This window comes from Haemaphysalis longicornis, unplaced genomic scaffold, assembly GCF_048455015.1.
Source record: "Haemaphysalis longicornis isolate Haplotype H1 unplaced genomic scaffold, Haemaphysalis longicornis Haplotype H1 scaffold_5, whole genome shotgun sequence".
Taxonomy (NCBI): Eukaryota; Metazoa; Arthropoda; class Arachnida; order Ixodida; family Ixodidae; genus Haemaphysalis; species Haemaphysalis longicornis.
Genome location: NW_027526385.1, coordinates 165,777,087 through 165,789,290, shown reverse-complemented (window position 1 = coordinate 165,789,290; position 12,204 = coordinate 165,777,087). Strand labels below are relative to the sequence as shown.

Below are 12,204 nucleotides of genomic sequence, written 5' to 3'. Positions count from 1 at the left end.
CCCTTCTGTAGACTTGCGGATCCAAATCCGCGGCCGTTGTCAGACAGCTGAGCAAACGCTGGCGGGAGCATTGCTGCGTTCTATCCAAAAGTATTTGAGCTATGGCCCGCAATTTTCGTCTTGAACCTGTCTAAGCTGTGCCGCAGGTATTTCTCATCGTACGCTCTGCCATTTATTTGGCAACCGAGAGAACTGGCTGGCTTTAGAAACCGAAACCGTTTCCAGCGTGACAGCGCATGTTGCGAAAGCTCGAAACTATCAAAGGCCCTATGTATCAATTGTTTTCTCTTTTCGTAAAGTGCAAACGTAATAAATGAATGGCGTATTTGTTTGTGCGAGAACTGTCATTCTCATTCCTTTATATCGCTTCTTTATACGTCGATGTCAGTGCGCCGAAACATGGGCCACTTTCGAATCGCCCCCTGTGCCGTGTTCGTGTTCGTGAATGCGCCGTGCACACGACCGGCTAGTCGTGCACAGGCGTCGTGGGCCAAAAATCCAAATCCACAGCCATGACATGGTCAAACATGAAGAAGGAGGAACGAGGAATGACCGAACGCTGGCGTGACATGACGGAACACTGATCAGTGAACGGTGCGTACCTACAAAAACTGTACGGGTGTCCAATGACTAGCTGGGGCTGCTTTTCTGATCACAAAACGCAGTGTTTGCACTTGCACGTTTGGAGCAATCAAACTGTTGTCAATCTGGTGCAAAACGTGATTTTCTCTCGGCAAGTGGCGCATGTGGCGCGACGCAGATTTCAAGATGCTTTCGGCAGCGTAGGAGATGAATTGGCAGCCGATCCCGCATTTAAATTCACCTTCGCCGCTGAAGCCGCGTTCCTACTGTTGTCCTTCATAGTACTCGCTCCGTTTCCGTTTTTTCCATGTTCGACACGATCTTTACGCGCATTCGTGCTCCGTTTTCTTTTCCTTTCTTTCTGAAGGTTACCTTGGTGGCGACGAGCGCACGATGTCGAGCACGAGCGCGCTCACCTTCACGGCGTTTTGGACTCCGGACTCGGCGCAAGATTGCGATGGCTACGTGAAGCGTTGCGTGGAGTTCTTCCAGTCGGCAGAACCCGACGCCCGCGTGGACGTGTCAAATCCCACGCAACTATGGAATGGCTCGTACGGTGACCATATATATCAGGCTTTGGTGACCCTGCGTCTCAATCGGAGGATTTTGCTGTCGAAGCTAGAGGCTCCATACGTCAGCCTGGTTCGGCGGTGGTGTGCGAGCGGGAGGCTGGAAGATGGCCCTCGTTTTCTGCAGTGGCTTACCCCAGATCGTAAGGACGGCTTCGTCCGGGGCTCGGACACCTTCGAAAGGAACATCCAGCTGGCCTCCGTGGGGTTTGGCGCTTGGGTCGGCCTCACCACGTTTGCGCAATGCCTCGCCGTGGACGCCGGGTACCACGGTGTCGGGTACACGCTGTCGTGCGTCTTCAAACACGACGTGCGAGCGCTCACGATTTTCCTGACGCTGCAGCACGCTTACCCCTGCGGGAAGGCAGAGAGCACCTACAAACTAGACATTCCGTATCAAAACATTGTCCGCGCAGTGGTCGACGACGATGAGAGCGAAGCGTCCACAACCGACATCTACCTGCACCTGTCGACTTTCCCGCTTTTGTACAAGCAGGTGGAAATGCGCGAGTCAAACGGCCAGGGTGAGATAGCCAACAAAAATGTTGGCAAGTCTTCCACCCGTCAAAATCCCGAGTTTCTGCTGTACGAACGAGCACTCGAGCTGGGGTGCCCCTGTATCGGCGTGACGGAGGGCTGCAGACTCGGGGTGAACTTTGTCCTGGCACTGAATCTCCCCAACAAGTTCAAGGCGCGCCAGATTTTGGGCCGCCTCAGTCGAAGGTGTGACGCAGCCTTCGTGTACACCTCCGTGAGCGTGTACGATGTCAGCTGGAAACTGCAAGCGGTGCGGACGTGGTTCGAGTCGATGCTGGTGCCACAGGTGGCGTATGGATGCACTTACGCCCTGTGTGCCCTCATCTATCAGAGCAACGACCTCGCGGCACAGCTCGCGCTTCTCTCAAAGCCCGGTTTATTGGAAAGCTTCACCGCGCTCTTGCCGGACTTGGCACAACAGAATGACGCTGCACTGGAACGTGCACTCTTTGCCGTCAGCGCCGACATAGAGGCCCGGAGCATTGTCAGCATCCCGCGAGCCGTTCAGGAAGCCTTCCTCTCGCCGACTCTGAATTCAGGGCCCCTTGAAGTGCCTCCTGGGTCATGCCTGGTCCGACGGATCTTTCTGCTTCCATCGCGGTTGCTGCTCCTCCCTCCTTGCGTTCACCACGAGAACAGGGTGCTGAGGAACTTCAAGCCGGAGCTCGCGCTGAGGCTGACCATCCGCGACGACAACCTCCAGCCACTCTCGCACTCGCTGACGTTCCACTCGAACCAGGACAGAGTGATGGACGCGGTTGTCGGCAGTCCCCTTCGCGAAGGCATCTGGATAGGCAACCGCCAGTTCAGGATCTTGGCCTCGTCGAGCAGCCAACTTCGGGATCACGGCGTCTGGCTCTACGCTGTGGTAAGCTGCTTCGGAGTTGGCGAGTACTTTTCCATACCATAGAATCTCGAAACACACTTTTTCTTGTGGAGGCAAAAGCAAAGACGCCCGTGTGTACAAGAGATTTCGGTGCTTGTTAAAAATCTGTAAGTGGTCAAAATTAAACCGGAGCCCTCCACTTTGGCATGCCTCATTGCCTGCATTGTGTCGCCACGTTAAACCCTACAATCAATCAATTGAAACACACTTCTCGCACTTGTTGATATTGTCGAGTAAAAATAAAATGTTAGGCATATTTGAAGCACGCTATTAATACATAATTGGTATTTGCAGTGTTCTTTTAGTTACAGCTGCTTGAATTTTGTGATGGCAGATTAAAAAAATACGCCCTGAAAACAATTTGTTGACTCGGAAGTACAAGGAGTGCTTGTGCCCGACCCTACAGTTCCAGGCGGCATTCCAAGAAGTGCAACGGTAACGAAAGGTTCCAGTAGGTAGTGCGCGAGCAGTGGAATGCGGGAAAATTGAATTGAATTGAGCAAACCTGCACTATGTTTATCGTGGCAGGAGCGATATGGGAGGGAAAGAGCGCGAAAGGTGGATGAGACAGGAGAGGGAGTTGTGTTGCAGGGGTTGGGGGAAGACTACCGTCCCTGGATGGAATTTGCAGCAAAGTGACCACATACGCGGCCAATTCTTTTTCCCACCCACAACAGGGACAGGACCTCGACTGCCCCGAAGGCATCCGCCAGTGGATGGGGGACTTCAGCGGTGCCGGCAACATCGCCAAGAGGATGGCCCGCATGGGCCTCTGCTTCTCGTCCACCGAGGCATCCGTGCAGGTCCCCCTCGGAGTCGGAGCGATCACGGAGCCGGACATAGTCGGCGGCTGCCACCCAGCCTCTGGCAGGCCGTACGTCTTCTCGGACGGCATCGGCATGATTTCCAGCTCCCTCCTGCACAAGGTCTGGCTGACAGAGTAGTCCGTCTGCATGCTGTGTTGGGCGACTTGGTTGACTCTTTCGTGACCACGGAAAAATGACCGGTTTTGAGTGCTTCCAGAAAACTTTTAGGTGCGGAGTGCCTTAGGACCGCGCAATGTCCGTCCGCGTTCGTGCGCATAGCATTTACAGTCACAAAAAATCACACAGGCACCGGCAGGATTCGAGCCTGTGTCTGGTAGACCAGACAGAGTCGGTGTCAGTTGTCTTGCGCATTGGACTATGACCGTGAGTTAGTTCCCGAGAGTCGGTTCGATTCCCGGCCGCGGCGGCCGCTTTTCTGATGGAGGCGAATAGCAAAAACGCCCGTGTGTGCGAGATTTCGGCGCACGTTAAAGATCCCCAGGTGGTCAAAATTAATCCGGAGCCCTCCACTACGGCGCGCCTCATCGCCTGCGTTGCGTCGGCGCGTTAAACCCTACAATCAATCAATCAGTTCCCGAGAGTCAAACGGCTCACTCCCTTGCCTGTAACGGTACGGAGTACCTTAGCACCTCCCAATGTTTGTCCGCGTCCATCCGTGCGCACACCACCATCAAGCGAAATTCGATTTGAGCCGTGAGTTGCAGTTTCATTTAGGGAATAATCAAGGTGCAACTCACGGCTCAAATCGAATGACGGTAGGGGCGCAAATCGGATGTCACTCGGGGCGCAACTTGGATGTCATTTCGAGTCCCCGTAGTCGGCTCCCTCACCATCATCCACGGAGTGGAGGTGCTGCCATTTTTTAAGCGTCAGCTGCTTAAAATAAATCATAAAAAATAAACCACAAAATAAATAAATCATAAAAAATAAACTTAGCGCTCTTGAGAAGCAGCGCATGTCGCTCTGCAGCGCTAATTTTACATGAGGGCCAGGCGATCTTGAAGGTGATAGCGCGATAAGGCGCGGTGCGTTTGGTTAAATATCCCCGCTACGCGTTGTCCAGACCCTACTCATGAAAGTGATACCACAGTTGCCAGATGCGCAAAGTCAAAAACGAACCTAACCTGGCAGCACCTGTCGAAGTTTGATGACGTTGAATGGGAGTGTCTTCATCAGAACTAAAATCTGAAGAATCCGCATCTTTGCTGGAGTCATCACTGCTGTTGGGGTAAAAAAAAATCAGCAGCAGCAGTGGCTGAGGTCCCTGAAACCGCTGTCTGCCTTTGCAGAGCGCGCAATGAAACCGGATGCCATTTTTGTCCAACTTGCCGCTACCTTGCGTTCAAATTTCACTCACGGCGCTGTCTACCCACGTGAAATGTAAGCAAACGGCAACGAATCCGAAAAAGGTGTTTCCAATGTACACGCCAGGTGGCGTCAGTTGTCCGAAGAGCGCCGTTTTTACTTTTTGCGGGAGTTTTGATTATCATCGTTCTCCCGTGAACGGTGGCCTATAGTGGTGGTCACGAACGAGTTAAAGGGGCTGGGATGACAAAGTGCCAACCCTGTTTGATTTGAAATGAAGTAGCCTTTGGTAGCTCACTCAGCTTTGTTTCAACCCCAAACGGTGTTGTTTTGACCGAAAAAATAAAAAATAATGAAAATGTTGGAAAAGTTTAAAATTTCGTGCTGCGCAACATTAGCAGTGGCGCAGTGGAGGCGAGCGCTAAAAACACACAAGAGTGTGCTAACTGTACATTAGCACTCGGGTGATACGTGATGAAACAGAGGTAGAGGCCCCACTACGATCAGCCAGTCATGCTTCTTGGCTGCCATTGGCTGCCAATCGCACAAACAAGACTCCGTGATGTCAGGGAGAAGTCGCAGAAAAGTGGGGTTTCCCCACCGCTTCATCTGTTTTCCTTTAAGGGGGCCATAAAGCAAAAACACGAGTTTGTTTCATTCAAAAGATTGCCTCGTTTGAATCATGCTGACAGCAGATTTAACGTAGACTTCGCTCAAATAAGCTTCACAATTAAGAAAAAAGGAAATGGCCATGCGACCCACCAGCTCATGTCCCGCAACAGAACCTACGATGTCATGCCAGTTCTGCTATGGACGGAGGCCGGCGAAAGCAGACGCAAATTAGGCGGGACTTATAAGCTTGCCAAATGAGCTATTTGCGCCTAAATGTAATCCATATCCATTTTACGGCAGTAAGAATTGTGCGGGAAACAGCAAAAGTTACGAAAATACACGTGTTAAACATAGAAGTACGCATGCGTACCGCTGTTGGTAATGGGCGCACTATGCTTGGTTTAGCTGCACAGGACTGCGGGGCTTTGGGGTAGTTTTAGACGACACTTGCCGATTGACGCGAGCAGCGGTGTAGGACGTGACCATATTTGTCGAGCGAGCACTCTGTTTCACGAAATGATTTTTGTCTCCCTGAACAAAAACAAGCCAGGTTCAAATGCGGTCAAAAACAAACCAGAGGCAGAAAACGGCTTGCCACGGTATGGTGGCACGATCTAGGTTGACTAATGCTAAACAAGGCTTTCCAATTGGCTGCAGAGCGGTCGGTTCCTGTGATGTCATTGCAGACTACAAAAACACACGATTTAGCGGGAAAATCAAAATTGTAACGTAAATTGATTAATTTCTCAGTGAATAAAACATCGTTTGCATCCGGACAAGCGCTGGGGACACTATAAAACATGAAATCTTTCGGATAAAACAAACTTGTGTTTTCTCTTCATGGCTCCTCTAAGGGTCTTGAGGACCAAAAATTTGACAAGAAGTCCATTTTCTGTATTAATTTTATTTGCAGTCTGCCGATCCCAAAGAATGTGCGTGCAAAATATCATAACTGTACCATAAGTATTCACAAAGCTGTCGCCCTTTGAAGTCGCCTGGATGACTGTTTTCGCCAAATTCGCGTCTGTTTTTCTCAGAACCATTTTTTCCCCCCGCAAGGTCAGCTGTTGGGCACAATATCTTGGAATGTACTGGTTCGATTTGTATCATTTTTGCTGCATTCGAAAGCTTATGAACTGAAAAGTGCAATAAAACCACAAAAATGTAGAGTATCTTTTTTGCTGGCACAATTTTTTATGCTGTTAATTTTACATAAACTTTGGTAATTGATGACCTGGCATTTATTAAGTTTACATAAATTGCAGAAACAAGGCTAAAATTACTGCAGTGGTGTGGTTGCACTCCCTGGTCCTTCTGGAGCACGAAGGGATAAAAAAGCTATTAGAGTATTTCACAGGTAGATAATGAAAAAAATTTGCCCGAAATGGAATGGCACAGCATGTTGACCAACTCTAAACTCACACTACATAGATGAAAACTGACTTTCATATTTGTGCGCAAGGGGGGGGGGGGGGGGGAATACACTTAATGTTTTAATCTCAGTCACATAGGCTAAAAAATAACAAGAATGTCCTCAAGACCAGTGTCCCCCCTTAATGTCTCCATCGTTTGTTTGAAGTCTGTGATTATATTGGCACCATTGTTACGTGCACAAAGCATCTTAATGAACAAAGCGTTGTCTTCATGGTTTCTCCAACTCCAAGTTGGCCACTGCCTTTAGAGTGATCTTTATGTGGACACCCCATTGATGTTCCACAAACGTCCATATCCTCCGTAATCGGTATTCAACTAGGCTCTGGAACCAACCTCTTAATTAAAGTGCCCCATTTTTTTCTTTTTCTCGTGTGTCAGGTGTGCGAGAAGCTGGAGATCAGGGGCGAGCCGTCTGCCGTGCAGGTGCGCTACGCCGGCTACAAGGGCATGCTCTGCCTCAACCCGGACTTGGCCGGCGACAAGTTGGTGCTGCGCGAGAGCATGCGCAAGTTCCCCTGCCACACCTCGGAGGTCCTCGAGGTCATCAAGGTCTCCACACCGCGTAAGCGAGCCTTGCTCTATATGCACCACTCGCGAAACTCTTCGCAAGTCCCACGTTTTGGGAACGGGTCCACTCTTTTGCAGTGACTCAATACTATGATGACTGCCACTGCATAGCAGCGGTCACTTGCCGCTGTGTCTTGCGGGCTTTCTGTCGAACTTGTGGACTGGATGGGAGGTCCCGGAATAATGGAAAATTGTGAGGGTGAACTTTTTTTTTTCGTTTTGTAACGGCGAAGCTCTTTAGAAAATTGTAATTTTTCGTGTCCGCAGTTAAAAATCCCAAGAAATTGCCGAGTGCGCTCACTCTATATCAATTAAAACAGTTTATGGCAATGTATGCTCATTTGGAAGCAAACCTATAAGCATGCAAAGAAGGAAATCGCCTCGTGGCCCACTGTACTGCTACGCGACTACCCATGCGAAGGAAATTGAATAGAAGACAAACATTTTGCTTGCTTAATGCACACACTGCCTAGTTCATTGTCCGCTAGACACAGCTGGCAAAAAAGTTTGTGACGCTCCTTTGTTTCGAACATCGCCAGCGAAAGACTTCCTTTTCAGTGCTGAAAGGATTGCTACGCAGTTCTGTCTGTATTTGCACGTAGCTTCCTAAAAATTGACAACATCATTGGTCAAGATGAAGAGAATGTGTCGTGTGGGAAGGACAACATGTGGGAACAATGCGGGGAAACGACATCTGCGATGCCCGCAGCAGCGGGAAGCTGCAGAACCGCGGCAATGTTGCCAAAAAGTGGAGGAAAGGAGGCGAGACACTATGTTCGTAATCATGCAATAGCAAAACGCTTGGCGACACAAATAGAAGCACAAGCACTTTGTTGATAACTAGAAAAAGGATAGAAATTGTTGGAAGGATATCAAATTTTCGTGGAAAAGTGTTCTATCATTGCGAATGTACACCAGCTGGCCCATGTCTCAACTGTGAGATGGAATGTGCTTCACATCCCTTAAAGAACCGTGGAAGAATTACTTCCTAGTGTGTGTTCTTGGTTTCTTTTTTTTTGCAAGGCGAAACTATGCTTATGGCAAGGAAAAAGACATGAGGCGCGGGGCAGTATTTAAAACATTGACCAGCAATGTGGTTTTCTCCAATCAGACCATAGTATGTCTCGGGAACCACTTAGACGAACTTTGTCTTAAAACTGCATTAGCTCACTACCAAACTGAATGCATCAAAACTTGGCGCGGCACGGGACATGGCCACGTGTTTCTGACACTTGTGCTTCAACTTCTCCAGCTGGCCGTCGTGAAGGCGCCTCCTTGAATCCGCTGAGCCAAAGAGTGCATTGCAGCCCAAGCTCCATCTTTTCGCTTTAGCGCTCGCTTCATGAAAGCTCTGGGTAAGGAACTTTTGGGTTCCCAGGAGACACTTCTGGTGTTGTGAAAGGCCGTTTTACCGTGCTAAGTGCATGCCGGCTTGAGTGGGCGATTGGGCTAGTTCATCTTGGGGGTCAGAGTGCCGTGTCGTCTTTGTTCCTTCGTCGCATTTCTGCGAGCACTCTGGCTGCCGATGGGAGACGTCCCATTAGGGGATGACCAGTGCTGACCGGTGACCGGTACCGGTGCTTGGCTGACCGCGCAGGGACCGTGTGCCTGAACCGGCCCCTGATCATCCTTCTGGAGCAGCTGGGGGTGCCCGGAGACGTCTTTGTGCACCTCCAGCAGAGCATGGTGCTGGAGCTGGCAGAAGCGATGGTCTGCGAGCGCGCCGCGCTCCGGGTGCTGACCAGCTACGTGGAGAAGGCGCCCGCCTTCGGATTTGCGGAGCTCCAGCGGCGGGGACTGAGCCTCACGCGGCACCCCTTTGTCCGCCTCCTGCTGTCCACCGTCTACAGGAACGCCATGGGTGAGTGCGGCACTGCTGAGCCACCCCGGTCCACCAGGGTGGCTCGGTGGCCAAGGCGGTGTGCCGCTGGGCTCAAGGACGATGGTTCGATCCCGGCCGCTGCAGCTGCTTTTCTGGTGGAGGCGAAAAGTGAAAACGCCCGCGTGTACAAGAGATCCCCTGGTGGTCAGAGTTTGATTTGATGGTTATGAGGCGCGCCATAGTGGAGGACTCCAGATTGATTTTGACCACCTGGGGAAGCCTCGGAACACACGGGCGGTTTTGCTTCTCGCCTCCATGAGAAAAAGCAACCACCGCGGCTTGAAATTGAAATCGCATCCTTCTTGGGCTAAGCAGCCAAACGCCTTAGGCACTGAGCCACCCTGGAGGGGGTGGTCGAAGTTAATCCAGAGCAGTCCACTATGGCGCCCCACTGGATCTGTGGCACGTTAAAAAGCCCGTGATTTGACAGTTTGCGCAGAGCCCCAGTCCACAACAGCACGGTGCCTTGGTCTGTGGAGGTGCGTACTCATATGCGAGGGGCAAATCTGACACTGTGCTTAGGCCAGCTGTGCCTCAGTGAACGTTGCGGCATGTGCTGGGTAGGAGCGTTCCACGTTGCCTTGGCATGGCTCACGCACGGGCTCAGAAAGTTGTCTGTGGCTGCTAAAGAAAACAATATTATTGGTGAAAGGTTATATGCAGTTGTTTTATTAATATAAGAAAGGCAGAATCACTCGTTATCTCCAGCTGCGAAACTCTCTGTAGGCCCCCACGTAACAGAAACCGGTTCGCAGTTGCTAAACCCCACGCTGGGGATAACGTTTGGGGCAACTTGACTGAAAGTTGAAGTGGTACTCAAGCGCTCGTGGCTGCCGCTGTAGGCCGCACGAGCAAATACCTTGGGAACACAACGAAACATTAGCTGGTTTAACGTTTCGTAATTTGAGAAGCAAGCTTTATTTTGTTGTTAAGGGGACACGCGGGTCGAAAAAACGCGATTTTTTCGAAATATACCGATTTTTTGTTTTCCCTTCCATTACCATCTTTGACTATCCTTCTTTCATGGGTAAAAAAATGAAAACGAAATACGAACGATAACTTAGTCAAAAATGTGTCTGAATGACTCGCGGTGACCCAAGAAATCGCGCAATCAAGCCAAATTTTGGCCAGGTTTGAGAATTTATTCCGCACGGCAGCGTGGCTCGCCGCCATTTCGGTCACTTGAGAGAGGTAGAGCAAGCCTTCTTCTCTCGATTGAGCCGCTCGCCAGCTTCGTATCTCCGCGTAAAAAAAATAAAAAAAATGTTTCTTCCCGCTTGTTTTGCGAGCTCCCACTGGGCATTTAAATCACGTGACGCGAAAGCGGGACCGCCATTGGCTCTTGCCGCTTGTGAGCCGCCATCGCCCGCATCGTTCCGTTCGCTACTTCGCGCTATCTTTTCTATTTCCTTATCGTGTGTTTTTAATCGTGAACGGTGAGGAGAAGCGTGACTTTTGACGCCGGAAGCAGCGTACTTCGTGCCGGTACAAAGGAAAGCGCAAGCGGCGCAGCATTGTGACGACCACGGCCAATGCCGGCACGACCGGCACCGTGAAGCCTAACGGCGCCGGGCCTTCAAGCGTTGCAAGCGCGGCTCTACCAGGCGGGGCTGATTTTATCAGCGAAGATATCGGCTTTATAAGCGCATCGGAGAAGTCGGCAGCCTTCCAAGGTGAGGAGACAGCCAGCCACGGGAGCGGTGCAGTTATCTGTGAAGTCTGCGCTCTGACTGACCTTGAGTGGCACCGTGTGCGCGACGTGCGGGAAGTGCGAACTCGTCGTAGTTGAGGTTGCGAACAAGCGGAAGGGCCTCGCATCGGTACTGGAACTGAAGTGCAAAAACAAGAAGTGCCCTGCGGGAGTGGCTGCGGGAGTGATTTCTTCTGTTTACTCGTCGCAGCGCGCTGCCGCCGTCGGTCGCGGAGGCCGCAAACCGGAACTCTACAGGGGAAGTCCCCGTGATAGTTTCGCCGTCAATGTGAAAGCAGTACTCGCTGCACGCGCGGTTGGCATCGGACACGATCAGCTGTGCAGGTATTGTGCCATTCTTGGTCTACCAAAACCACAGCATCAAAAGACGTTCTACAACACTGCCAAGAAAGTTCATGTTGCGGCCACAAAAGGCGTCTCTGACAACCTTGCTGAAGCAAGGCAAGTAACTGCGTTGCAAGCTGGTCAGACTGACCTCAGTGTGATTTTTGATGGTACTTGGCAGAAGCCAAGACACGAGCCACAACAGTGTTGGCACTGCCATTTCTCTTGACACTGGTCGCTGCCTGGATTTTGGGGTGCTGTCAAACTACTTGTACTTGTAGCCGCCACCAAAAGCTTGATGAGCAAGAGGAGGAAGTGTGGCAAGCCTTTCATGCCTCTTGTGTGTGAAAAAAATGTCGACTGCTCATCCCATGCCATGGAGACGGAAGCAGCACTGCGCATCTGGCACAGGACGCTATCGTACAACCTGCAGTTCACTGTAGTGGAGACTGCCACTGCCCTCGCAGGGTTGTGGTTCAACAGGGGCCACACTAGCTTTGAGCAAGTTCTCCAAGAACTGGGAATCTTCCCTTCAGAAGAACTGGTCAGACTAAGCAATGCAAGTGACCAGCGGAGGATCAGGCAGATGTGTGCCAAGCTGACTGCTAAGGCTAGCCCCATTGCCGCAGCCTGGTGAAACGGTCACTACCCCAGCAAAAACCGTGAGGGTGCAACTTATGCAGCAGGAGCATTCTAGTTTTAGTACCTCAATGTGGACATTTCAGACTGTATCCCCACCAAGTTTCATGTTGTTTGAGCAAGAATTTCTGAATCTGCCGAAGAAATAAACTTTCAATTGCGTTTTTCTCAGCTTGTTGTTTTTGTCCGTTTTCTGAGTTTGTGCACACTTATTTTCCCACTTAAAGTTGTCGTATCAGTATGAAATTTTGCACAGATGTTCATTATAACACGTAGAGTGCACAAATCTTGTTCATTATGCAATTTGTGTCCTTAGATATTTCTGACGG

At 50.7% G+C, this 12,204-nt stretch overlaps 1 protein-coding gene across 1 annotated transcript in view; it reads left to right on the top strand.

Moving 5' to 3' along the window:
* Positions 1–10: 10 nt before the first annotated feature.
* LOC144138810 (uncharacterized) overlaps positions 11–12,204 on the top strand; it is a 39,011-nt gene continuing 26,817 nt past the window's right edge. Inside the window, exons 1-5 of the mRNA XM_077671286.1 lie at positions 11–594; positions 950–2,556; positions 3,252–3,500; positions 7,131–7,314; positions 8,917–9,180. Of these exons, the coding sequence (XP_077527412.1) occupies positions 976–2,556; positions 3,252–3,500; positions 7,131–7,314; positions 8,917–9,180 (2,278 nt within the window). The 5' untranslated portion in view covers positions 11–594; positions 950–975. The remainder of the gene's footprint in view (positions 595–949; positions 2,557–3,251; positions 3,501–7,130; positions 7,315–8,916; positions 9,181–12,204) is intronic.